Here is a 27,698-nt window from a genome sequence, read left to right as displayed (position 1 = left end):
TTTTCAAGTTATCACATGATTTATTTTTTTGTATTTAAAAAAAAGGACAAGGTCCAAGATGTTTGGAAGTCTAGTCCAGACCCTTTATTTCCCTCTGCTAGTCTCTAAGCAACCAGGAAAAAATAATATGGACAATCAATTACACACCCATATACAGCAATGCATAGTGGTCTAGTGAACACCTTCAGTATTAACCAACCTCCAATGACGTGCAGTTCATCAACTGGCTTCCACCAATGAGGATACGTTCATCAGCTAGTTTCCACCAATGAGGTTTATGGATAATTTTATCAGCAGGTTTCAAACAATGGTGTTTAGGGGTTATGACCAGATTCTCAGTCATTACATTATTTATGTATTTTTTCATTTAAGTGCAAAGTTGGAGGCACTGGTCACTGGTTTTTGGCTTGCACTCTACTCCACCACTAGGGTGCGCTGTAGAGGTGAGCGTGACTCCACTGACATGAGAAGAATGTTGTACCTCTCGACCTCTTTCACAAACTGTGAAAATATTCTTGCTAAAGCAAACTTGGTGACAATGTCCTCCCGGCTCGTTGACTCCATGTCATCATGGAAGGACCCATTCTAACCGGAGTGCAGCCTCAGTTTAGCCAGCGTTACAATGGGCCCTGTAGCCAGGGGGCGTGGTGCTGTGGGGCGGTGCTCCAGGTCTCCACTGACCTGTTGGTTCCTCTCCTCCAGCATAAGTGAGAGGCTGCAGTGGTGACGTCAGCATAGGAAGAGTGTGTTGGTGAGAAATAGAGATGGACTCTGCACACAGTGTGAGCTAGCTACCATGAGTGTGTGTGTGGTACAGTATTGTCTGTGTGTATGTGTGCAGCGCGCATCTTCATGTGTATGCTTTTGGGTATGTATTTGTTGTGTGCACGTGTGTGTGTGTGTGTGTGTGTAAAAGTGTCTATGTTGACCTCCCAGGCTACAAGCAGGAGTCCCATTGCAGGTGTAGGTCCGTGCTGTCCAGAAAGTCTGCTGAGAACACACTGGTTGGGGCGTGAGGTCCCAGAGGGGCCAGGCTGGTGCCGCCCCCTCCTCCACCCCCTCCTCCTCCACCACCACCCATGGAGATGTCGAGCCAGTCCATACTGTCCAGGGTGGGGTCTCCAAAGTCCAGCCCCCCCGCTGGGTGTGGGGAGAAGCCCAGGTCACTGGTGTCCATGGGGGAGGGGGTGTGGTCTAGGATACTAGAGCTGCTCAGCATTTGGCTGTGGAGGTCATCAATCAATGTAAGGCCCACGTCTGACTCCACCCCTAAAAGGGGCGTGCCCGTGGTAGTCTCCAGGAAGTCCTCCAGGCGGCCACTTCCTGTGCAGGCGACGTGGTGGGAGGGCTCTGGGGGGGTGGGAGGGGAGAGGTGGAGGGGAGACGGGGGAGGGGATGGAGAGGTTGGGGTGGCGTGGAGGTGGGCGAGCGAGGGGTCAGGATTGGCCTTGAACCCAGAGATTTCTAGTTGGAAAAGAGACAAACATGTTAGCAATAGAATACGCGCTGTATTCTGTTGTGCTGGATATTGTTCACACACAGACAAGTGTTAACAGCCAGCCTCTCTCTGCTCCTACCTCCACTCTTAAGCAGGATGTCAAACAGGTCATCCATCTGCTGGTAGCTCAGACCGTTCTCCTGGAGACAGACAAGAAGCTTAGTCAGACACTACTGAGCTACTGCACTCGCTACAACAGTGGGCTGCAAGGAGACTCACATTAGACACAGTTCACTCAGCAGCACACATGACTGATGGCAGGGGTGCAGGCAAATTTAACAACGGTTCCAAATTTGAACTGTTGTTAAATAGTAATCAATTGTAATCAACTGGATGACTATGAGAGAGTACTTCTGAGGTGAAGGGACTTTGAGATAAGAGGGTGGGTAGATGGACAGAAGGAGAGAGCGAAAAGGAGAGCAGTGCGGGACATACTTTGGAGCGCTGAGTGGAGAGAGAGGAGGTCGGTTTAGGGGAGGGGGGGGTGAACAATGTGTGTCTGTCGTATGGAGGACACACCTCCTCCCCCTGGGAAGATGGAAGAGTGAGAAGTGGAGAAGGAAGGTTAAAGGTTGAAGAAAAAAATGAGTGCAGATGAGAAGTAGCAGCCGGGGGAGATTGCTTCCTGAGAGCACAGCCCTTACCTTGAGAGAGGGAGGCATGGTGCTCTGGCTGTCAGAGTCTGAAGCCTCATCAAAGAAGGGCTGGAGATTGGGCGGGGCAGAAACTGGTTGTCTGGGCTCAGACACGCCATTGGTCTCCAGGTGAAGACCCGCCTTCTGTCCCTGAGAGGGCGAAAGAGGGAAAAATGATCAGAATTAGTGTCTGGAAATAAGCAGCCGGCACACTTGTAGAAGAAAACTCATTATTGTCATAGTAGTTTTGTTTTAGCCTCCAGACCTTTTTAATTGGCTGGCTCACGGGATCCGGCTGTTCTGATTGGGCTTCTGTACTGGAAGTCTGGGGAGGTGATTGGCTTGTAAGCTTGCTGGGGGTTGACTGCAGTCTCTGTGTCAGGAGATAAGGGAAAGCTGGAGTCACGACGTCATCACAAGATCCATTTAGCCAAATTAAGACTAACCCTAAACCTTAACAAAACCAGTTGTTGTATATCAACAGAGTTGAAGGTGACAGTATAGGTGTCATTATCTACTGTATAGGGAACGCTTGAAAGAAATGTTAGACCAACTATCTCACTCTCCTTACATCTTTTCAGTTTCCAGCCCCACCCCTACCTGAAGTGTAATGCGTCCGCTGCTTTTGCCCAATGAGGACACGCTGTTCTGGCCATCAGGACTGTGATTGGTCAGTGCTATTAAGTAATGGTTTCCATTGCCGTCGGTGACCAGGGTGGGTGCGGTCTGAGACTTGAGGAGGTCCAGTGAGATGGTCTGGGCAGACACCTGGGTGCCATTCTGCTGGCTGATGAAGACAGGGGTGACCTGGACCGGGAAGAACAACAACACTATCCATCACTGGGCTGCACTCTGAGTGATGGAGATGATTAAGAGTTCAGCAAACACTTTGGAAGCCACGGAGAGAGTGATGTCGTTATGTAGCTGGTCTGTGTGGTGTGTGTTTACCTGTTGTGTGGATACAGCCTGCTGTTTCTGCTGATGTCTCTGGGTCTTCAGCTGTCTTCTCTGCTGAGCCAGGCTCTGCCTCTGGACCTGGCATGGTTTGGCCTGGGTCTGGACCTGGACCTGCTTGACTTGGACCGAGGTCTTTGCCTGGTTACTCTGGATGGTCTGGAGCTGCACCTGGGTCGGAGCTGGCTTCCCCTGTACTTGAGCCTGGGTGTTGGCCTGCTGGGCCTTGGCACTGGCCTGGGTCAGGACCTGGGCACTGGGCTTGGCCTGGGTCTGAAACTGGGAACTGGGCTTGGCCTGGGTCTGAAACTGGGCCTGGGCTTGTTTCTTCTGGTCCTGGAGCTGTTTCTGTTGGGTCTGCTGGATGATGAGTTGCTGTAGCTGCTGCTGTTGCTGTAGCAGGATCTGAGCCTCTGTCTTCTGCTGTGGCTGCTGCTGCTTCAGAAGGACCTTAACCTCCTTCTGCTGCTGGACCTGTTGCTGCTGCTGTTGATGCTGCTGATGTTGCTGGACCTGCAGCCGGTGGATCTGCTGCAGCTTGAGCAGTGTCTGCTTGGAACACTGGGCGGGCTGAGTCTGTGTCTTCATCTGGCATTCGTCCTGCAGTCCCTCCATTCCCTCAGCCTCCACCTCCTTCTTCACCTCAACTATCAACCCATTGGTCTGGGCAGGGGGGTGCGCGGGTGGGGCAGAGGGCTTGGGCAGAGGAGCTTTGGTGGGGGCCTCTACACACTGGCTCACGGCCAGTGTTGCACTCCCCTCTCCTACTTCCATCTCTCCTCCTCCCCCGGTCTTCCCCTGCTCCAGCTGGGAGCGGAGGGTCTCCACCAGCCTCTGCTTCTGCCTCAGCATGCGGGTAAGCTCCTCAATCTGCTTGTCCTTCTCCTGGAGCATCTGGTCCTTGTCCAGGGAGGACGTGTCCATGGCCTGCCCTTCTGAGGGTTTTTGTCCCGGGGCAGCAGGTTGGGCTGCAGAGCCCCCAAGGGGCAGGGCTTTGGAAAAGCTGCAGGAAGACTGGAGATGCCTCTGGTTTTCTTCTTTGACCTGGGGAGTGAGAGGGAGTGGGGGAGGTCCGGGGTGCTGGGGGGAGGGGTGGAGGGTAAGCTGGGTCAGTGGAGAGCTCACCTTGGGGAAGGGAGGGGAGGAGGGGTGAGGAGAGGAGAAGAGGTTAGATCCCATCTCCTGTGAGGATGACTGGATGGATATTCAATATGACTTTTAGCCTGGAATATCTTTTCCCCCCACACAATTGAACACTAGCTTTTCCACAAAAAAACCCCTACCCTTTCTCTCATAAGCAACAGCTAAAGAGTTGAACCCCAGACTAAACTAGGCCAGCCTCACCATCTCTCCAAACATGTCTCCATTACAGCTGGTCTCGTCAGGGCTCATGGCCGCCAGAGAACGTTCCGATGGAGAGGGAGACACTGGCGGGGAAGAACTGGTGCTGCCAAAGCGCATGATCCGCCCTGGGGTCACATTCTGGGCCAATGAGAACGATGCCACTTTAGTGCTAGGCTCTGCCGATTGGTGCGCGAGTGTGGTAGTCCCGCCGTGACTGGTAGGAGCGGGCTGGGTTGTGTTGGACTGTGACTGGCAGGGTTTGGGGCCCGCAGGGCTGGCTGAGGAGTCCTGCAGCTCCTGATAGTTTCTCAGTCTCTCAATCAGGTCGTTCTTGGTGCCCGAGACAGTCAGACCTCGCAGCTTGAGCTCCTGTTTCAGCTCTGCCACCTGGAGGACAACACAGGTATTACTACATGGCTGGATGAACTCATATTGTAGAATGGGCTTTGTTAATGGGAGAGAATTTGGTGTGGTTTTGCAGTGTGCTACAGGGTCTATGTACTGTGTTTCTCTTCAGCTCTCCTCACCTTGAACTCGTCCAGGTTGGCTGGCAGAGTCCCTGGTTTGGCCCCTCCCACGGAGGCTTGGCTCTGACGGCTAGTTGCGCTCTGACTGGAGGGGGCCGGCGTTGTCGTGGGAACACTGCGTGATGGGGAGGGTCCGGGGTTGGATGCAGGAGGCTGCTCTGCAGGGGGTCTGAGGGTAGAGGAGGAACAGCAGTGTTCAGCATGGAGAGACTGGGGTAGGGGGGAACACACATTTATTTAGACCAGTGGCCTTCAACCCTGGTCCTCAGGGGCCACTATCCTGTATGTTCTAGAATCTAGATGTTTCCCTCCTCCACCTCCCCCCGATTCAAATGAAAGGCTTCTGCAGAGCTTCATAACGACCATTTCATTTGAATCAGGGGCTGTTGAAGCCCGCTGGTATAGACGCACCCACACCCTTCTGTGTGGCGTGCCCCCAGGCCCCTGTCTTACTTGGGCGGGGCGGGCAGGATGGTGTGGTAGTTGTAGTGCTGCTGCTGCTGGTTGATGATCTGCAGCTGCAGGAAGAGCTGCTGCTGCTGCAGGATCTTGGCGTAGGACGAGTCCAGCTGGGGGGGGGGCTCCCGCTCGGCCTTCTGGTCCGGGGAGATGTACTGGTGGTACTTGAGCTTCTTCACCTTGGGCTTGGTGTCCTTGGCCTTCTTAGGGCGCTGGGGGTGCCGGTCCGAGCCCGACTTGGAGTGGGACTGGGGGAGGGCGACGGAGGAAGAAGTGTTTGAACGTTATTCAAATGTTCTGGTCTCAGAAAACTATGTTTCTCAACTCCTAAGCACAGCATCCACACTCCGACACCAAAAGAGTTTCGGGGAGTGCAGATCTTACCTTGCTCTGACCGGTAGTATTACGGGAAGCCACTGGGGTCGGCGTCCCACTGGTCATCTTCAGCTGGGGGGAGGAGTCTGTGCCACTTAGCAACAGCGGTGGCGGTGGTGGTGGTGGAGGAGGAGGAGGAGGGGGCTGAGAAAGAAACTGAGAAAGCATCTGATTAGTCATTACAAGGAATGGTAATAGTCTAGACGAACAGACTTATCAACTCTGACTGGATACCACATTCACACAAGACATACATTCAGATCAACTGTCACCGTCTACATTCAAATGTAAAACCGGTTTGTACCTGCGTGGGGGACATGTCTCCGTTCTGGGTCAGCATGTCAGAGGGTGACAACTGGGCGACAGAGCCCATGGGAGAGTCGTGATTGGCTAGCTGGTCCGGAGACAAGGCATCGCTGCTGTCCTCGTCCAATGAGGAGCTCTCCCCTCCGGCCCCCTTGGGAGAGTCTGAGAGAGGGAGGGAGGAGGGTTACCATGACCATAATAACTGCAAGTCTACTATGTTCGTTCGCCTTTATTTAGATAAACAAATCTTTGTCTGAAGGCATGTTGTCAGGGACCTGCTTGCCTTCAAAATAGAGGTCCAGTCAATCAACAGGACATTTCTACAATGCGTCTTCAGTTAACTAATGTGCAGGAGGGATTCCTCATGTTGGTAGTGGTGATGATTGACAAACAAACAACCAGACAACTTAAGTTTGTTTTTCGCAGCAACGAGAATCACAGTTGGAGATGGTTACACAACAAGGATGGTGGATGCTGAAAGCTGTTTAACAAACACCGTGGCCAACATTTAGCAAGAGGACAAACACCAGTATTGTGACACCAGAGAGCTGTTTAAGCATGACTACACTCCAAGTGCAGTACTTGTGGTGTGTCTTGCAAGGTGTGTGTGTGTGCGCGTGTCTGTGTGTGTGTGTACACTACACACCCAGGAGGCAGTTGACGGGTACAGGCAGGATGTTCTTATGGACCAGCTCTATGGGCCCTGGCCTGTGGGAGATCTTGTCGTTGAGGTCGTCAGCCAGCCGGGCTCTCTTCAGCTGCAGCTGCTTGGCCTGCAGGGAGGGCTCTGCCCACGTCTCTGTGTACACCACAGCACCACACAAACACACACACACACACGAGTACTTTACTGGGCTCTGAAACAAGTCACTTGTGGACACACGAGTACTTTGTGGGAGATACAGTGGTCATTGCCCGCACAATAGACAAGTCATTTGGTGCAGTACCCTATTAGCCCTTAGAGGGGCGCTGTAAGACACTCACCCTCCAGAATGTGCATTCTGACCAGCTCAGAGCGCTCAGGGCGGCTCCTGATCTTCCTCTTCAAGTAGTCCTCAGTCTGAGGGCAGCGCAGGAGAGAGGGAGAGCGGAGGATGAGGTGAGAAGAGTTGGCCAAAAAGGTGGAAGGTGAGAGGAGAAGTGGACAGGGGAAAGAGTATGGAAAAGAGAATGTGGAACAAAAACATCCGAAGAAACGATCCATGAGAATTTCAGAGAGAGGGTGCACCCGTCGACTTGCTCCATCGATAGGAATGAAGAGACGGCAAAACAGTGAGACTCACCCTTGCTCTCTCCAAACTCCTCCTCTGCTCATGAAAGGCTGCCGGACTCTTCAGCGCTGCGTGGAGAGAGGGATGGAGCGATGGCCAGGTATAGGAAGCGAGAGAGGGAAGGGAGAGGTGTTACAGAGAGGAGATTGAGATGGACACACGGGCAGGAGACAGCTCAGTCCTACTCGTGGGTCTGGCGGAACTGCTGCCGTTTTCGCTGACTAAGTTCGCAAACTGCTTTAGAGGAACACACAGTCAAAGCAGAACTGGTCCGGTCAAGCTAAAGGTCAGCCGTCGGTCTTTTACAGGACAGAAAGGCTGGCTCTGTGCATTTCCCTCTGTGCTTCGTTTACCACAACAATGGTATGGTATGTTCACCTCCTGCACCTGAGCATCCTGGGATAAGCCTTACAGACTACGGACGGCTTTCAACTATGGATTGCAGTGTCTCCAACCTGCACAACAAATGTAACCTCAAACATTTTCAAGAAGGAACAAACTGGTAACTAATAAAGGAACTTTGAGGCGTCATGCTCTGGTTCCTCCAGTCCCAGTCAATGTAAAACATACAGGGGGTGGTCAGGTCCACTGCAGGGCTTGCACATGAACAAGAGGGAAAAGAGTGGCGACGACAGTGATGTAACTCCTGATTGAGCAAGGGGGGTGATGATGTATGAGTTCACATGGGAGGGTTAGGGTGGGTCAGATGAGTGTTTGTGTGTTTGAGAAAGAGAGAATGAATGTGTAGGAGTGTCCATCTTGTGTGTGTGTGTGAGTGTGTGTGTGTGATGCATCGTGCGCCTCTGGGCGCCTCTGGGCGCTCTGACACCAACTCCCAGAGAGTTGGTGTCAGAGCGCACTCCTCTGTGTGGATGTGGTGTTTGTGAGGTTATCTGGAGGGGGGTGTGCAGGGGGCCATGATAGCTCGCCTTAGAGGGAGCCACAGGGGTCTTCTCCACAGGCATGATTAGTGAATAGCCGACCATGGGACTACTGACTGACTCACTTGCATCAGGCGACATGTGATTGACCTTACCGCCTCGTCTCTCGCTCTCTCTAAACGTCATCATCCCAAGCCCCGTCTCCATTCCTCGACTGACTCTCCTTCTGCCCTCTCTTCTTTTGCTCTCTCTCTCTCCTCTCTGTTTATCAGCCGTAGCTCATCCTTAGCCTGGAGTGGTAGGGAGGGATTGAAACACAGGCTCTCTTGTGTACAGCAGAGAACCCCATGCCCCCCTGCAGTGGGATTACAAGACACTCTAGAGCTCCTCCAATCCTCTGACTCCACAGGACCCGGCTGCTGTAATAGGCTTGGCCGTGTCCACAGCCTGTCTCTGGTGCCAGGGAGGCCTCCTCGTCTGCAGACAGGTGGACGACACTAAGGAAGCTGCATGAGCTCTGCTAAGCCCTCACAAAGTCCCGAGGTCTGTCTATCTCTATCAGACTGTCTGCATGGTCACAGGACAGCAAACAGGCAGAGCATGGCAGGCCAGCTCAGGAGGGGGAGGCAGGCCAGGTGATGGGGCCCTCAGGAGAGGGAGGCAGGCCAGGTGATAGGGCCCTCAGGAGAGGGAGGCAGGCCAGGTGATGGGGCCCTCAGGAGAGGGAGGCAGGCCAGGTGATGGGGCCCTCAGGAGAGGGAGGCAGGCCAGGTGATGGGGCCCTCAGGAGAGGGAGGCAGGCCAGGTGATGGGGCCCTCAGGAGAGGGAGGCAGGCCAGGTGATAGGGCCCTCAGGAGAGGGAGGCAGGCCAGGTGATATGGTGGGACAAGATGGGACAGGACAGGGAGCCAGACAGGACAGCTGTACCTGGTTCCCCCAGCTTCAGACCTGTTACACTGAACCAGGACCAGCCTGACGCTACACCTTCTTACTCTGAATCTCAACCTGCAGCTGCCTGGCAGAACTACTAGCCACTGTCATTGACTAGGACATACTGTGACATACTTTGAGTGTACTAGACTTTTAGTATATTCTCCTTGGGCCTACTGTTAGTACAGAAGATCTGTGCTTTACTTCCTCCTTCCCACAGCCCCCACTATCTCCTCTTCCTCTTCTCAAAACCCAACACTTGCAACAGGAAGTGACAGAAGAGGAAGCTGGTATGTTTGGATAACAGCACAACAACACACACACACACACACAACAATTCTGCATTCTATACAACACAAATTCAAGACAGTATAACATGTAACTGTACACAACACTGCACCTCTTATATCAATGTAGACTGGAGAATATCGAAGCCAACACAGATCAACACAGGATCCAGCACAACCAGAATCCTGCAGACCCTTCTCTTCTGCACACTGCCCCAAAATTGGCATAAAATGGGCCAAAGTGAAGCAGAGCAACAAAAAAAGACAAACAAAAAAAAACCCCAACGCCAACCAGGCTATGGCTCTAACATAGACCACATCACACCATGAGGCAGACGTGTGGTCCCAGACTCAGGGTTTACAGCAGAATTAGTCAAGTGACCAAAAATAGCCCAACATATCATGATCGTGTCTCTGTCGATAGCTGGTAACGCTCTGGGTCTGAGAGAAAGGCTGGCCTATATGATCGCTATAGGTCTAAATGACGCAAAATGAACAGTGAAGGGTTTCAGGTCAGTAAGTATTTCCATAATGCCCTGCTCCCCAGTCAGACCTGGGGCATTAATGCTTGGTCTCTCCACCACTCTACCAGGAAATGACATGGACGCTTTCTGTGGATGGCACCTGTTTTGGAACTTTGATTGTGCTCTGTTCTAGAATGGCATGAGCATTCTAGAATTTGATGCCAGTAGAAGGCAGGAGGCTCTAGGGAATGCTCAGACCGTTCCGGAAGCGCGCGCACAGACAGCAGTCCACAGAGTCACGGCGTGACCGGGTCAGTGCGGCGTGTGCAGAAGGAGGGACGGCAGGGGATATAAACTTACGTGGCATGATCCCTTGGCTGACCAGCTCCTCGCGCGTTCGTCTCTGCTGTAGTTTGAGCTGGAGGACTGCATGGGGACAGATGGGGGGGGGAGAGAGAGAGAGAGAGAGAGAGAGTCAGCAGCAGTCAGGATGTGATAAAGCAGCAGTGGGGGTAGTCCTCCTCAGGATAGGGCTGGAATCCCTCTGTGGTCACCAGGCCCAGACCACAGTGAACAGCTCCCGGGGTAAACAAACAGTGTCGGCGCACAGAGCAGGGCTGAGCGGAGGGCAGGAACCTGCTGGCTGTTTTGTTCTTTCGTTTCCCCCTCCCTCACTTTGTGTGACAGAGGAAGAGGGAACGGGGAGGGCGGAGTGGCATCACACACTTCCTGTTGCTAAACTCTTTCAAATGTGTACTGTAACACATGCGTGCGTGCACACACACAGTATTGATGTACAAGTGGGAGGGGTGGGGGCGAAGCAGGCATGAGACTGAAACTTCAGGCCTCACACGCCGCCATTTCAAAACAGGAAGCACTAGTAACATAACAGACTCAAAGAGAGATGGCAGCAAGACTATCGCATGGTGACATCAGAACACTGTTCCTCGAATGTGCTGCATGTTCTTTCCCTCTCTCCTGCATAGCTTAGGGTAAATGACATCAGTACAATCAAGAGCATCCCGAAATCGATGAGGAGTTGAGCTACACACTGCAGAGGTTGAAAGACCCACCACTGGCCTATGTCTCTATGGAGACTCTGACACTCTTTGGGGAAGTGAAGTAAGCCTGTCAATTATCACTGATCATTTAACCAACACAAAACACACAGCACACATCTCTCTTTCCGGTCTCTCTCTCTCTATTTCACTGTCTAGATGTATTTCAATCTGCTTCCAGATTGAGATCTTTCTGTGCAGAAATAGTGTCAGCAAAAAACAAATGTTGGTCTTTGAAAACAGCAGGAAGTACAGTAACTGGAGCACATACATTCACTGACATTAAGCTGCAAGCCTATACAAATAATCTGAAGGGAAATACCAGTCTTTAATCATAAACATGACAACACAAATCGTTGTGGGATGTCACCACAACCTGTTCTGCTTGTGGCCTACAGCATGTATTTATGGGATGCCTAGAAACAGAAGGCTACTGTTGTTGTCGCTCTGTGTGTTTATCGGCGTGCTTCTCTGGGGCAGCGCCAGCGTTCCAGAGGGTCGTGGGCAGCCATGCGCCGCACCTGTTGGTGCTGATACCATGACATCACCGAACAGGGTTCCTGTACCGACCAGTCAGCTGCTGCGACCTTCATCTGCACAGCACCATGGGAATTAGAGCCTCCTGCCTGTCATCAGGACTCAGTTTGTGTGTGTGCCAGCAACACACACACACACACATTAAACGGCCCCTTGCACGTTTTACACCTCAGACTCCCAATCCTGTTAGGGTTCCCAAGGTGTATAACCTTGGGAACATGCAAAGGCATGCAGCGATATGGATGCCATGCCTCTTGGTGCTTCCAATGAGAGGGATCCATTTCTCATGTACTCAGTGATGGGCCACTGAATGACGTCTCTCACGCTCCCTCCCTTTCTCACTCGCGCCCACCACATCCTCCCGTTCCAGAGCCTGGGTGAGGTCACACCCAACCCTCCCCTCTTTGTCACTCCGACACCAGACCACTGCTGTGCACCCGCGTGTGGCTGGCCATGCAGGCCTGAGCGGGGACAATGTAGGACGAGAGGAGAGCGGAGGGTGGAGGGGGAACGGAGGACAGAGAAAGGAGGAGAGGACTGAACGACAGATAGAGGAAAAGAAGGCGAGGGATGGGACGGGACGGGCAGAATAAAGGAGAGAGGGAAGGAGGTTTCTGGTTCACAACTTAGACAGCAAAAGGGAGGAGAAGTAGAGAGAAACACATGATGAAGGAGAGAGAGGGCAGGATGGGGAGAGAGAAGGCAGGATGGAGAGAAAGAGACAGCACAGAGAAAGAGAGGCGCCTGACAGACAGAAGGAGGAAAGTAAGACGGGTTAAAGGGCGAGTGAAGCCCAGATATAGACAGGGCTCTGAGAAAAGGAGAGAGACAGATGAGGGCCATGTCCAATGTCCTGTTGTCTGTCTGAGGGCTCAAGTGTCGTTAAACCTAATTAAACATGTCTGCCTGGCTCTCCTTCGTCACTGTCCCACAAGACCCTGCACCTGGCACTGGAGACACACACACACCTGGCATGAAGCATATTCATACCCACATACAAATGCACACCTCATAAAGTTCGTAGAGTAAAGAGTAGGCCACACACCCACACACACGTAGGCATAGGAAAACTTCTGCCAAGAAGCGGAATGATAATCAATGGCCTCATCACTTGGATACTGGCTGATTATTACACACTAGTTTGCTACCAGAGTGACAGACCACTACACAGGCTGTGGAACAGCCACACAAATGTTTCACACAAAGCTGACAACCGCTCATAGGACAGGAGGTTATTAAACACACTGACAGAAGTGATTGCCCCTTTGGAATCAATCTCAGGCTACTGGCAAATATACCACCAACTAATGAGGTAAATGAAACATCTATCTTAACAGACAAACACAAATGGATCATTCAGGATGTTCTCCTCGTGTCTTTACTGAGCATGTGCAGTGCTGAAGCCCACCTTCTTTTAGATTGTGGTAGGCCTGTTTGTCCAAGTCCAGGTCCGGCTTCTCCCCGCCTTCTCCCATTGGAGGGGACCCCAGGGGGGAGAGCTCGAAACACAGACTGTGATTGGTGTCCAGCATGATCCTTCAAGGTTCAGGAAATCGATTATCCCCTCAACATTGAATGTTCAGTGGAAAGGAGCGGAGTTTTGAATGTATCTAGGTTAGGGTGAAGGGCGGGGGGCGGGTAAGCTTCTCCCTGTTCTTAAGAAAGAGGACCACATGAAGATCCCGTTAGCTTCTCTCTGGGTCCCTGGGAAGGAGAGCTCCTTCCTCAGGGGTCTCTGAGGTCCTTGTTGAGAAAAACCTGTTTGATAGTAGAGTGCATCAGTCTTGCTTCTCCTTGACGTAGGTTCCCGCTTTGTCTCTCCTGTAGTCTCTCTCCCTGTCACGCTATACTTCCCTCACTGTCCCTGTGCCGTGGCAGTCTGGGAGTCACGACACGGCTATCACACTAAAGTGGCCGAAAAGAGGTGGAAATCAACGAGGGCGTCGTAGAGATGAAACCCCCCAAAAACGAAAGAAAGTGGAAACGAAAAGAGGGCAGCAGCTGAGGTGGAGAGTGCAGCAGAGAGTGCAGCAGAGAGTGCAGCAGAGAGTGCAGCAGAGAGTGCAGCAGAGAGTGCAGCAGAGAGTAGAGCAGAGTGTGAGAGATCGCTGTGGTTGCAGCACCCCCCTCCCACACACACACTGTCTGTGATAGGCCTCCTGCTCAGCTGTTGCCATTCATTCACTGCTCCAGTGTGAGTTGCTGCCACAGAGATCCCTTCCCCTCCTCCTGAGGGCAGGCCACAGAGCCCAGCCCTGGGAAGCAGAGCCGCTTGTTGATAAACAACTAAAACACACAGACAGGAACCACGCTGGGTGAATGTATGACTGGAAATCTCCTTAAAGTTAATAGCAAAACGATGTATGTTTGAATTTCAATCTGTCATTTTCATGACCTCTTTGCAACTATATTCAATTCCTGCTAGTTTTGCTTCTCTGACTATTCAAAAAGATTCCAACTTGTGTGTGTGTGTGAGCATATTGACAGATTCCCTGATAGTGACCACAAGCCCCCCCCCCCCCTCCCCTTTCTGTTTTAAATAGTCCAGCCAGCTGGCCATAAGGGGGCTATATTCAGCTCTGTGTCGCCTGGGAGGACACTGGATAGGGTTACTTACAGACCCACACAGGCTCCATAGGGTGAAATATTAACACATTTACACACTGCTTGCTGTTATACACTGTTGTATGGAACCCAGTTAAACACAGGTAGGTTGTTCCTACGAACCCCTCACTCCATAGCCAGGGTACTTCCAGAAATCATGACTTCATAGCTAATTATCTGATCAAACTGGGAAGTTTATGGCAGAATATCATGAGGTCATGGAGGCTATCAGAAATGTCATCATGATAACAGAGTACAAAGATCATTTAAAAGAAGGACTGCAAAACAAAACCCTTGAATCTCTTCTAAGTGGAGTCGACACCTTAGTCAAACAAACCCTATTCTACTAGTGTTAAAACATGACCGCAGTCCACCCAGCTAATACAGACTATATGACTCACAGTCTGTCCATGATAGCAGGACTGCCTCAAACAGACTGTGTGTGTGTTTGTGTGTGCGTGTGTGTTGGGGTGGTATTCCCACTACCAGTTCTCATTCATTTGACACCTGGATGGTGGATAGATAGGTGTGGAGGTGTCTATCAGCACTATCTATAGGCCACTTTTCATCTGTCACTCACATGGTCGCTCTCCATTCAGTTCATATCAGGACACCTCAACACTGTGTTTCGCGACACAAACACGCACGCCAAGGTGTCTCTGTACACTAGCTGCAGTTCCGCGCGCGCACTCTCCCATAACAATGACCTCAGTCCAGGCCATTCATTCACTTCCTTCTTCAAAGAAACTCAATCCAAAACAAGGTGTGTCAGCTCACCATGGTACGGCCATTAACATTCCTCCAAACAGGCCACAACATATTTGGATTTTAATCTACTCCCCCCCCCCCCCCTCCCCTCGATTGAATTCTCAAGAGTAGGCCGAGTGTTTACATTTGGAGGTGATTTGCTCTCTTCCTGTTCCTGTGTGTTTATGTACGGTGTGTTCCACACCTCTCCCCGCTCCCCACGAGAGGGGGTTCTCTGCTGAGGCACACATCAGCCCTCCGGCTCAATCGCAGCTCCACTGGAACCAACAGAAACAGAAAAAAGAGTGAACCGACGCCCACCAAGACAATGATCAAGAAAGGCTGTCATGTGAGAAGGCTGGTCACCTGAATGATGAATTGTGTATTGAGAGGGAACTGAGCTACGAAAAAGTGAAAGTTTGAACAATGAATAAGTGTTGGTGGCACACACACACACACACACACACACACCCTTACACACCTCTACAGACACAGGAGCAGGGCCTACAGTCCACGTGGGATCTCGTAAACAAACCCAAACAGTCTGTGTAATATTCAGTGCAAACAGGAGGTGTGTAATAAAACCCAAGTCTCAAGAACGTAATCAGTGTTGAAGGACACGCCCAGCCACACAAACACTTAAACACACACACACACACTCCAGTATCGGCCTACTATTGATCCTTTTCTTTACAGAGAAGGCCTATAGTTGGAAGTCCACCCAGGTCTACCAGGCCTGGCCCAAACAAAGACTGTGGCTGTGCTGTGGATGAAGGTGTGGCTTGTCCCTGGGCGGGCAGGATTATTACAGCTCTCGAGAACAGAGTCCTGTTCACCTGAATACCCACACATACCCTCCTGTGGGGTCAGTGTGCAGACACATCAGCACCTCCCCATTATGCAGCGTGAAAAGAGTGACAGAGCGAGAGAGAGCGAGAGAGAGCGAGAGAGAGAGAGAGAGAGAGAGCGAGAGAGAGCGAGAGAGAGCGAGAGAGAGAGAAGATAAGTGCAAAGGCTACAGGGCAGACAATCAGAATACAGAGTGTAAAATGAAAGAAGACAGAACTATCCATAGGTTGCGGGTCGGGTGTTGAAATACAGAGAGCAGCTGGCAGCTGTTAGCTTTTGAAGTCATGTAGCATGAGGGAGGGAGGGAGAGCAGGAGGGGGAGCAGGAGGGAGACAGACAGCAATGAGGTTTTAGGAACCTGAAACACACACAAGGAGGGGGGGGGGGTGTAGAGAGGAAGGAAAAGGGGGTGTTCCTCATGCAGACTGTTTTAGCCAGACAGTGTTACATAAGCAACATCTGAAATCATTTTGTTCCAAATCCCCAAACCTCATGCCCCACTTTGCAGAAAACATGTCCCCGTCCTCACTGTGACAGTTCAGACCTTTAGAACAGGGACAAGGAGACAGAGAAGAGACAAAGAAAGTGGAAGAGGTTTGGAGAAAAAGAAAGAGAGAAGGGAGGACGGAGAAAGAGAAGGAAAGGTTTTGTCACGTGGGAAAACATTCTTTTTTTTTTCTCTCTAGAAAGAGAACAGGGGAGGGACAGTGTCTGGGTTGTGTCAAACAAGCCAACATGAGCATCTCTCTGATATGTACCCCTCTTCACCTGCAGGGGGCCGGTTATTTTGGGGGCGTGTCATTTTGGTGCCATCTCCATGAAGACTGATCACTATCACTAGGGCAACATTCTCACTAGATTCTTCAAATTGTAGATAACAACCAGGTCTTATGTAACACGAATGCTTTATCTGTGACATTTCTTCTGGTCGGCTGGCTTTCAGGGCTGATGTAGAAAGAGATTGCAGAGAGCGAGTTGAGTTTTACCAATTCAATCCCATCAGGATCTTAAGCTAACATAGCACATGTGCAGCTAACAAACACACCTGACACAACAAGGCATTCTGTTCATAAGTACATCATGTACAGGCACCACCAGGTAGCAAGTCTTAATGCAGCCGTCTACAGTCAGAGGGAAAGTTGCTTTCAAACAGGTGTGTCTGCCTATTGTCGTGTGAGTGAGTGTGTTTATATGTGTGTGAGTGTGTAGACAGGTAGTGTGGTCATAGCGCTGATAAGATATCTATTATGATGACATTCACTGGAAGCTTGTGGGAGGTAGTGAAGGGGGTAAACCCAGGCATGTTTTACACCACAGTCTAGTGCACCTCCTGTTGTTATCACTACTGCTTCCTGTGGAGGCAACACGCGCGCACGCACGCACGCACGCACACACACACACACACACACACGGTAATGAGAGTGGTCATTGTACTGTAAATGCTTACGTAAGTGGTAGGAGAACCAAGTTTCACAGTATCATGGACTCTGTGTGTGTGTTTGTGTGTAGAAAACACTGTGTGATTTCTTCCAGCATACATTACTGTTGTAGAATAGTGTGTGCGTGTGTGTGTGTGTGTGTGTGTGTGTATCAGGGTGTGTTTATGTTTGGGAGAAGCAGCACTTTCAATAGCTGAGGGCTGCAGATCCTTGGAGACAGCCTGATAAATGTCTGGTAATAAACCTGAGAACAGTGTTATCAGTGAAATAATCACAGCAGCGATGCTCAAACTCTACTGTCAGATGGACCTGGAAATATGCAAGAGCCTGTAAGTGCATGTCAATGTCTCAACAGAGGTACGTTGGCTGTGCTGTGTGTGTGTGTGTATGTGTATGTCTGTGTGCCAACAGGCGTGTGTGACTGAAAAGGAACCTTAACTCAGCACCCTGATTAATGCATGTTCTGCCACATGTTAATGCATGTGTGTTTACTGGACCAGTGACAGAGAGACATTGACAATGAAATACATATACTTCCTGTCTTGTCAGTACAAACCAGAGAGGACAGAAAAGGAGGGAGAGAGATGGATGGAGGGAAGAGAGCAAGGGAGGGGGGAGTCGGACAGGGGGGGAGGCTGTGGTGTTCCAGTAGAAGATACAGCTGTGTTAGGGGTTCTGCAGCCATCTGAACCCCCTGTCCTCCCTGCCCCCCTTTGCAACAATTCCCACTCTGCCCAAACCCAAGCCACTCTTTCCCTTCCTTTCCTCAAACCTCTCTCTGCTCTGTCTCTTCCTCCTCTGGAAAAATGTTGGGGTCTGTCCTGGTCTGCGGCTGCTCTCCTCTCCACCCTGTTACATAACAACCTTACAGCTGGGCTAGGGATAACTAGTTTAGTTTCAATTTAGCCATGCCGTTCTCCATAGGCTAACTAGAAGCTGCCTCTCTCCTCGCTCTGCCCATACAGAGCTAGAGGGTTAGGCTAATATTTTCCATGTCTAATTGTAACCTCAAAGTATCCCTCCGCCCTAGGCTATACACCCTGACCTCTCGCCAGTAACAACACAGGTCTCCCAGAGCTCCATCATCAAGCCCCCCCCCCCCTCCTTCTGACAACTTGACCTCTGCTCAGACAGGTCACCCCCCCCCCCCCCCCCTTCTCTCTCCCTATCTTTAGTAGCACCACCCCAAAACTAGCAAGTACCCAGACTGGTTAACATGACAAGACCTGGAGGACGTCCCCCTCCCCCAACTCCCTGACCTAACACAGACTCTGGCTGGAGGTATTCATCTAAATAACTCATGTGCCCTAACAGGTTGAACTGATTCCAAAACCATTTTAACTTTAAAACCAATTAATTAAAGGAATAGGCCAAACTGTCAAAACACTCTTCACAAACTTTACCTTATGCAGAGCGTGTTACTCTAAACCAGCGGTTCTTAAAGTATGTGTCACGACCAAACTAAAAAATTAACTCACATTAGCAAAAATGCCTGTCCTCTTGTCTCCAGGTCTGGTCATGCCTGCCGGGGCAGAGCTACCTGTTGCATCCCCCTCTACCCCTCTATTACCCCCCCCCCCCCCCCCCCCAGCAATGCCCTGCCCTATCCTTGACAGATCCTGAAGGAGTGGTGGGGAACCAGCTGCTTTCAATGAGGGGTTGTTTCTGAGAAGAGTATCCATCATCCTTGCTGACCCACCCACCAAGCTACACCCAGCCCATCGCCTCCAGCAACAGCCAGCCCACCTCAGCCCCTCGCCTTCAGCCTTCGTCAGAAGCAGAGCCCTTCTCAGCCTCCAGCCCTCCTCACGCCTTCCCCTGACTTGCAGCCCCCTCGAGTGTGTCACCCTGGGCCGTCTATCCCGTGTCTGACATGATCTTATAGAACACAGACACATATGGGGAACTTGTACAGCCTTTACAATCCCACAATGGGATCTGTCCCACCGCACCAGTTGAAAAATCTCACTACACTCACATATCATTTATTCACATGATGGTGACAAGAAGATGATTCTAGAATACACCTCATGTCCCAATAGAAGAATGTTGCAGGGCAGAAACCTTCAACCAGAAGATAACCGGATAAATAACATTTAGTGCTTTTTCTCGAGATAACCGACCCTGTGAAACTTTCACTTAATGCGTAACTGCACAGTATATACTTCTCACAGTGGAGTTCCCCCGCCATCAACAACAGCACACAGAGGCAACAGGTACACAAACACCTGCAAACACATGCATTCACACACACATACACATGACACGCACAGCTGATCTTTTCAAACATAGCATTGTTAGCACTGTTATTACCTGGGTGTATTGCCATATCCCTGTGTAGTAGCAGAGTTCAACCCTCCTCCAGGCTCAGCGAGCCATCCTCCCACACAGAATGCCAGGAAAGTGTGTTTGTCTGTGGGGTAACGTTCCCGGATCGGAAAGGTTTAGCTGAGAGAGAAGACCCACTCTGTCCCCCTAGTAATACGGGTCCACCTCCAGATCCAGAGGGTGAAAGTCTGCTAGCAGTGGCTCCACCCGATCTCTGCTGCTACGGTCTGCGAGTGTGTGCACGCCCTGACAGTGTTTCGTGTTCCTTATTGCTCTTTGGATTGCCGAAGCCTTGAAATCCCAACCTTTCTCTTAGGCAACACCTACTTTTTTGAAAGCAGAGATATGTGTGCTCTCTCTTGAAATCAAGAAGGTCACTCTGTAGCTCAGTTTAGAGAAGAAGTCAGAAGAAAAAAAACATGTCTGGTGCCCAACCACAGTCCAGCTCACCGTTAGGCCCCCTTGCTTCAGTGCTAGCCCTGCCCTCCCACCCATTTCTTTTCTCCCTATCTTTCCTTCTCTACACAGTTATGCAATCTCTCCTTCCGAGGCTACTCCCCCCTTCCCCTCCCCTCTCCTCCTCCTCCTGTTTTTCCCCCTCTTAGACCCTTCCCTGACTGGGTCTTCTGGTTGAGATGATCTCTAAGTGCTCTTACACATTCTTTTCTAGGATGACCAGAGTTGGAGCACCTTACTAGGATTCAGGGACGGCCCGTCACAAGTCATAACACTCGAGCCTGAACTATCAACACTAACCCTATCCTCATTTTTCGTGCACAGTATTGCCTCCCCACACAGACAGACATCAACACTCCTTGACGCAGCAGCTCCCTAAGGTTCGATACTATTCTATCCTAGATTGAAAGACATGAAAACACTCCAATAAACAAAACAATGTCAGTCCCTCCAACTCTCTGTTTGGTGCAATTAGCAGATACTTGAACATGACTGCAGAGACTGTATAAACATGGCTGTCTGCCACGTTTATACAGCCCCCCCCCCCCCCACGATCGGAGACTTGGTGTGATAGGACAGTGAGAAGGTCCTGGTCCTGCTTTAACATGTCTACCAGCAGCAGTCTGCCATGTGTGAGGAGCAACCAGCCCTGGGAAGGGAGTGTTTAAACAGGGTGTGGTGGCCGTGGGCTACGGCAATGTGTGTGTGGAGACTGAGAATGGGGTGGGGGTGGGAGGTAAAGACCAACACGTAGCCTTGGGTACATTTCTCATTGTAACTCACTTTAAGGCTCTGTGCATCACTGCCATTACTCCCACCTTATAGGCAGAAGTTATTCCTTTCCAGCCTTTGTAAATCTTCGAGCCACTAACCCCCACTACATTGAAAGGTGCAAAGATGAATCAAGTTTTTCAACTTGACCCTCAGATCAAATCAATGCACGCCGGTCAAATCAATGTGCTGCACAAAACAGGATGGCCACCACCCATTTAAGAACAATGAACAGCTTGACAGTCTTGATTTGTTCCAGCTGAGGTACTGAGGCTTACTGACTGTTAAACTGTGTACAAGGAGCCGCAGACTCACATGTTTATAACAGTATTACATGCACAGAGATGCCTGTATGGTGCGCCGGCCTTCACATGGAGGGGTCTGGAGTGCAGGATCCAGCCCGACCCAGACCCCCCTGAAACGTTTGAGTCTTATCTAAACATGTCTGAGAGGATCACCATGATCTACGATCAGCCGCTACTACTGACGTCACTGGTGTTCACGTACACGCGCGCCTCTTCTGACCACCTAATCTGTTTCCTGTAAACGCCCCCTGTGGAGAGGTAAGCTGTCCAGTGATATACGCAGGGACATGCCCGACACTCCCCATCTACTTTACACTCTTACCTACAGCCCTGTTATCGCGGTCACGTTAACGGGTGTTGTGGTGGGAATGCCATGTATGTAGCCGGGCTGTAGACACACTGAACTGTAATGCCCCTACCTGATGACAGGACTGGATAGAAAGAACCGAACCAGGAACCGTTTAGACAGTGTGAACATTTTGTAAATATGAATCATGTTTTGAACTGGCTTTCTTCTTTCTCTCTGACGGATGACATCCAACACTGGTTCTTTCACACAGTGGTTATCGGGGGGTTGGGGGAGGTTCTCTGGGGGGTTGGGGGAGGTTCTCCGGGGGGTTGGGGGAGGTTCTCCGGGGGGATGGGGGAGGTTCTCTGGGGGGATGGGGGAGGTTCTCTGGGGGGATGGGGGAGGTTCTCTGGGGGGTTGGGGGAGGTTCTCTGGGGGGTTGGGGGAGGTTCTCTGGGGGGTTGGGGGAGGTTCTCTGGGGGGTTGGCGGAGGTTCTCTGGGGGGTTGGGGGAGGTTCTCTGGGGGGTTGGCGGAGGTTCTCTGGGGGGTTGGGGGAAGTTAGCGAGTATCACTGACTCACCGTTCTTCCTCTCCCTCAGAGGCAGCAGCTTTGCAGCAGGCTGAAGGGACAGTTCCTGAAGCTCACTGGTCACCGCTTCGCTCTGTGGGCTGGGGGCGGAGCCTGGTGCCCCAGCGACCAACATCATGCCGGGACTTGGCTCCTCCCCATTCGGAGGCTCCAGCGTTGCCAGGGTGACAGACGGACCTATAGGACACCAATGACAACAAGTGGTTTTGGTTTGGTGCTTGCAACTATGGGCCTCGTTTAATCATTCCTTGGCTATAAACAATATATCAAACAAATTACATTGTGGATTTTATCACTGTCTATTGCAACAAAACAATGGCAAACCCCCCCATTTTTCAACCACATTTGAACTTTGCACCACAGGTATTTCTTCATGCACCAACAATGGAGATTTATACAACAACGTTCTTACTGAAATAGACAAGGACTGCGTGACTATCGAGTCTTGATCTGTATCAACGTGCATTACAAGGCAGAGACCTAGCATCACGAACAGGCCTTAAGCAACAGCTACTCTACACGCTGACACAGACACCCAGCTACTCTGCTCGTTTGCCAAAGTTAAGAGAAGACAGTAATACAAGAGGGTGGGGGGGCACAGACATGTTTCCCCTCACTCCTCCTCCTAAAGCAGGATAGAGGCAAGAGAGGAGGAGGACAGGCGAGCAGAGAGACAAGAGTGTAGGAGCAGGCCAGAACATGCTGGTGAAAACACTAAGCATGTCATTGTGCTCCGTACAATTCCAAGAAGTATGTGCCACACAGTAAAAAATACTTGGCTGCAGGATAGGGCTTTCCACCACCTGCAGGTTTTCCTTCAGGGTCAATGCAAGCCAGGACTTCACTGGAAAACAAGTACAGGTATAAAAAAAACAACACTTAAGTCCTGAGGCTCAACCATTCTAGGTAGTTTGTGATACTTTCATGGACGGTACCTCCCACTGTTAACCAACTCTCCACCTCGACTCAATCAGAAGAACTGACTGCAGGATCGGCGACGCAGTATATAGTCAATCTTTCAGTTTTACAACTGAAAAAACAACATGCATTTACTTCACTAAATACAACTTAGCCACACATACTGCTACAGTGTAAAGGGGCCCATGCTAACCCTCGCTAATGACTGGCTGACAGTGGTAAAGGCATTCAGACTCCCTGGTGTGTTGTGGTCCTGTTTATCCCTGTTGGGAATTGCAATGACAGCACAGTAGGCCTGTCAACAATGAGACAGTGTTGTCTGCGCACACACAAACATGCTATAACACACACACAGTGTCATAGTAGAGCCTTTAGGTCTCTCCCATTCCCTTTCTATTCCCCTCCCTCCCTTCTCTATTCGGGTGCAGTGGAGGTATAGCATCACAGCTCCTAACATTTAACAGTCAGGGCAGGATACACTGGTTCTGGCAACAGCAGGTTCTGGAAAAAACGACCACTTTATGTGGTTTTGTGGTGAGGAAGTCCAGTCCGGCCTCCACTCAGACAGACCTAGATCACCTAGCAACCAGGACAAAAAAAGCCTTACACAGACTGGCCTCAACTGGGTTGGTCTGTTGCAGACAATAATTGGAATCTCTCCATATCGATCATTTGAGATTAATCACAAAAGCCATAGAATGACCACATGAAGAATTCAGCAGTGGCCTAACCCTATAAAGACCCCCCCCCTCCACTGTCACACTGCAACAGTCACATTTACCTTATCAGGGGTCTGATCTCAGAGTTGAAGAGAAAGTTTTCAAATGTCTGTGAAACAGGTTAGCTAATCAGTTTAGATGTACAAGTTACTTGGGACAAATTCAAGTTAAGGAAGACTCAGAAACTGATGGCAGTTGGATTAAGAATCCTGGCTGCTTTTAAAGCCCAACTGTTAGCATAAAGAAAGGAAAGCAGATTGCCATTACCAGCAGCCTTGTACACGTTTGATATGACACCCCATTGCTAAGCACACACAGTACTTTAACGAGGTCGAACGACCACAAAGATTTGAACAGATGGCTAGTCATCTGAATCAGGTCTGACCAACTTGCTTTAGAGATTGTTTAAGTGCTGCTGTGAAATGAACACATTCACAGTCTTCTGTGCAAGGCATAGTTCCTCACTGACAGCCATGAGAACCCCACTTTGAAACCTAGGAATGAGGAAACCCAATGACATTTCTGACAGTTTGCACATGGGAAACTACTGTGCTATTGCTGTCCAACTTTAAGGTTACCTTAGGTGCATTTTTCTTTCAAATCCCCTATGCTTTTGTGAGTCCGCCACAGTTACCATTACATCTCATTCATTTAGAAGACGTTTTTATCTGAGACACTGAATATGCACTGTAGACCTGCTTCCTCATCCCTGCTTGTGAACCTTTGTTCCTGACCGAGCCCTCATCCTGTCCAGGGTAGTGTTGTTCTGACATGTGGTGTTGGTACAACACAATGACTGGGGGAGGAATGACGAGTTCACTGAAATACCTCATCCTCACGCCTTCACTTGTTAGTATGATCCAGCTTCACACACCATAACTGAGGTGCACACCTACCTTAATCATCCCCTACCCTACCTGGTTCGTAGATTTTAAAACACACTGTAATGCAGTTCACATATTAGATATGTGTGACATATGTAATAGCTGCATAAATCAATAGCAAAATCGAGAACGCCATATCCTGCATAAAAATCTGAAGATTGATTGGCAGCAGCAGTAAAAGCCACATTCCAATACATGAACATAAGATCTGAATTGCGATCTGTAATCGGTCTTACCTGTGCAGCTAAATCCTTGAAAACATTAGAATTGGACTTTCCATTTCAGCAGAGCTTTGACGACTTCTGGAGTAAAAGATGAGAAACACAGACAGTGCCGTAAGTTACCTTCAACACCAAAGAGTATTGAGCCTGAGCCAGTCCCAGTGCAACTAATGAGGCCGTGGGATTTTAGACATATCTAATATAAATGGTCTCTCCTCTATTTTTCACACACAATTTGTTTTTTGGTTGGTCAAATCCAAGAGACAGCAGGCCCAGCTAGCCACAGATGTCAGTTAGCTAGCTAGCTAGTACGCAGTGCCAGTGAGCAGCTGTTATGATGTGCCAAAATAGACCAGCAAACTATTGTTAACAAACTACAGAAGTCTGGCACTCAGGCTCACCTGAATAGTAAACCGCGGAACGATTAAGTTATTCAACATATAGCAAACATTTTAACTAGTCACTGCACCAGTTTCTGTGGTCCGCATAAATTAGACAACGTTCTAGACAAACCCAGTCAGACAGAAAGCTAACTAGTTAGCTTAGCCTTAGCATAAACAAGTAAGGATGCTGTTGCAGGCTGTCTGTGTCACGCGGCGAATGGCGTTGCTTTACATGTTTGTTGCTGAGCTTCAGAACAGCGAATTACCTTTTTCTATCAAGTGATATCAAAGTTGTAATGAATGCCCGTACCCAGACGACTTAACAATGCCGCTATCTTTGGTGTTACAATTGGGGTAGACGCCTTTAGTATACCACTTCCGATTCACAAAGGAAAGTTTAACCGGAAACCCTCCTCCGCTACGCAGACTGGTATTCACTTACCTAGCAACGATGTGACAACCAGTTTAAAGACGTGTTAGTAAAATAACTGGTTTTTAATGAACAGTGTAGCAATTAAATTGTATCTCTCTATTGTTCTGAAAGACAACTTATCATGTCAATAAAAAAATATAGGTAGAAATATCTATTTTGATCAAGAGGCTTTCTCTGTAGGGGTCTTTAGCGTCGCCTACTGGGTTGTATTGCACCCTACATTGTGTTGAGATCGACAGTGAGCGAAGAACCGTCCACTTGTGGGTGCTGTGTTTGTCGACATTTTCGATGCCTATTGTATCAGCTTCCTAATATACAGTATATACAAAACAATATATACAAATTTGTAATTTGAAATCACAGATGCTGATGTGTTTGACTGTATGTCTTTCTCAACACAAAATGTTTCAGCATCACTTGTTCTTAACAACAGCCAAAATATCCTTCAAATAAACTGTGTTAAACAGCAGAGAAGCTTTGTAACTCCATACATTTTCTTCCCAACTGGTTATCCTGTTTATCACCATGAACCACTGGATTCTGGTTTCCAGAAAGTGATGGTGTGTTTTTAAATGTGTTACTCACATGCACACGAATGGCCTCTTGTGAGGGATGGTTTCACCTGGTTTAATTGAGGTTGCAGTTGGTTACTCAAGTTTCTGATTTCTACAGTGTATGCAGTGACAAGGTTCAGAATGTCATTGATTAAAAAACATCTAGTCCACAGCACAGTATTCCCAGTATTCTCTGTCATGCATGCTGTCACAAACCAGCACGCATGAAACAGAGATACAAACAGCCAATTCGAAGTACAAATTAATTAATTAATTATAGTTAAGTCAATAGTTTGTCATTTCAAAAGAAGACGGGATTACTTAATGGCCATCAGTCCAAATAATATCCTCCAATTAGTGTAGATGGTGCCAATGGGACCGTTGTCAACAGTATTACTATACCACCTTGCCTATGCGAGAGCAACAAGAGAGATGGTAGCTCATTTAAAGTGGCTGGTTAGAAATGCCCTAAAACCTAGACGGGTGTTAAGAGGTTTTAATTACAATAGTCTCATAGCGACTGCTACTGGCCAATGACCTATTCAAGGAGCAGCCAACCCTCTGTGGTTGTGGATGAAGAAAGATTTAGACCTAATCCGGCCGTACATGTGGAATATATTTTGTGTGAAGGTTGAGATAATATTTCTTGTGAATTGAAAAAAATTTGCTGTAACATATAGGTAACATGTACAACATCAGCAGCCTATGCATTGTTCATAGGTTTGTGCAGATCATACATTATCTAAGATAAGAACCTTGAATACTAATTCACGGCTCAATGACAGCCTCTGTCTCCCTCCCTCTCTCTCTCTGCGTCCTCTGTCTCTCCTAACCTAATTGTTGCAGAGTTTAAACTGTCAGTCATAGATGAGGGAGGGAGGGAAGGACACCCACACAGTTAAACACAGCATAGCCAATTAACTCTACCCTACCACCAGCGGCATTCTGGGTGGGCTGGCCGTTGTGTTGCTGACTCAAACACAGCTTGACACCCACACCAATATCCTTCTGCCCCTGTCATGACCATTAACGTAAGTGATATTCTCGGATGCTTCGTGTGTACGTGCTTCCATGAGTGTGAGTGTGTGTATGTGTCTCTATGAGTGTGAGTGTGTGTATGTGTCTCTATGAGTGTGAGTGTGTGTATATGTCTCTATGAGTGTGAGTGTGTGTATATGTCTCTATGAGTGTGAGTGTGTGTATATGTCTCTATGAGTGTGAGTGTGTACATGTGTGTTTCTTTGACTGTGTGAAACTTTACATGTATGTATGCATAGTACAAAAATGGTCTGTTTCATCAATCTCCTCGTTTAATTGGCTCGTGTTGCAGTGGATTTAGCACATAATGTTTCCATTCTGACTTGAATGACCCATACCTCATTAGCCTCCTCATTCTCTCCACAGGGAGCAAGATTGGTCTACCTACTCTGGATCCAGAACCCCACCCTCCCACATCAAACCCAAACACACACTAGAATTAACTGGATTAGCTATTATACCACACAAACAAAAAGCTTATGTGATTAGTAACACTAAGACCTACATCTACAGGCTGCATAAAACACTGATTAACCATATCATTCATATTCTTCAGTTTTGGTTGTAGCATTTTGTTCCCTGGGTGATGCATTTTCTGTATGAATATGAGTTCTAAGAATGGGTAATGTGAAAATAAATTATG

At 49.4% G+C, this 27,698-nt stretch overlaps 1 protein-coding gene and 1 long non-coding RNA gene across 8 annotated transcripts; one reads left to right on the top strand and one right to left on the bottom strand.

The window, feature by feature from the left end:
* mrtfab (myocardin related transcription factor Ab) lies at positions 1-25,428 on the bottom strand. Of its 7 annotated transcripts, XM_084670065.1 has the most exons (20): positions 25,297-25,428; positions 24,663-24,728; positions 21,897-22,082; positions 10,293-10,358; positions 7,382-7,437; positions 7,083-7,158; positions 6,745-6,897; positions 6,097-6,260; positions 5,802-5,948; positions 5,412-5,665; positions 4,959-5,127; positions 4,432-4,818; positions 3,385-4,212; positions 3,082-3,354; positions 2,734-2,940; positions 2,399-2,506; positions 2,143-2,283; positions 1,934-2,026; positions 1,578-1,638; positions 1-1,464 (listed from the first exon to the last, which is right to left on the bottom strand). In XM_084670065.1, exons 3-20 carry the CDS (start codon positions 22,021-22,023, stop codon positions 938-940), a joined length of 3,837 nt encoding a protein of 1,278 aa, XP_084526191.1. In that variant the 5' UTR covers positions 22,024-22,082; positions 24,663-24,728; positions 25,297-25,428; the 3' UTR covers positions 1-937. The 7 variants fall into 7 exon arrangements, with proteins under 7 accessions (XP_084526191.1, XP_084526188.1, XP_084526189.1 ...); XM_084670062.1 differs by having other exon boundaries at positions 3,082-4,212; XM_084670063.1 differs by having other exon boundaries at positions 3,082-4,212; positions 25,341-25,414.
* LOC146259777 (uncharacterized) lies at positions 24,657-27,698 on the top strand. The gene is made up of 3 exons (XR_014729513.1): positions 24,657-24,761; positions 26,864-27,048; positions 27,422-27,698. It is a non-coding gene; the product is annotated as an uncharacterized LOC146259777 (long non-coding RNA).

Source organism: Hypomesus nipponensis, chromosome 13 (assembly GCF_054491055.1).
Source record: "Hypomesus nipponensis isolate SF chromosome 13, ASM5449105v1, whole genome shotgun sequence".
NCBI lineage: Eukaryota > Metazoa > Chordata > Actinopteri > Osmeriformes > Osmeridae > Hypomesus > Hypomesus nipponensis.
The sequence above is the reverse complement of the archived record's forward strand: the minus strand, read 5'-3'. Positions and strand labels throughout refer to the sequence as shown.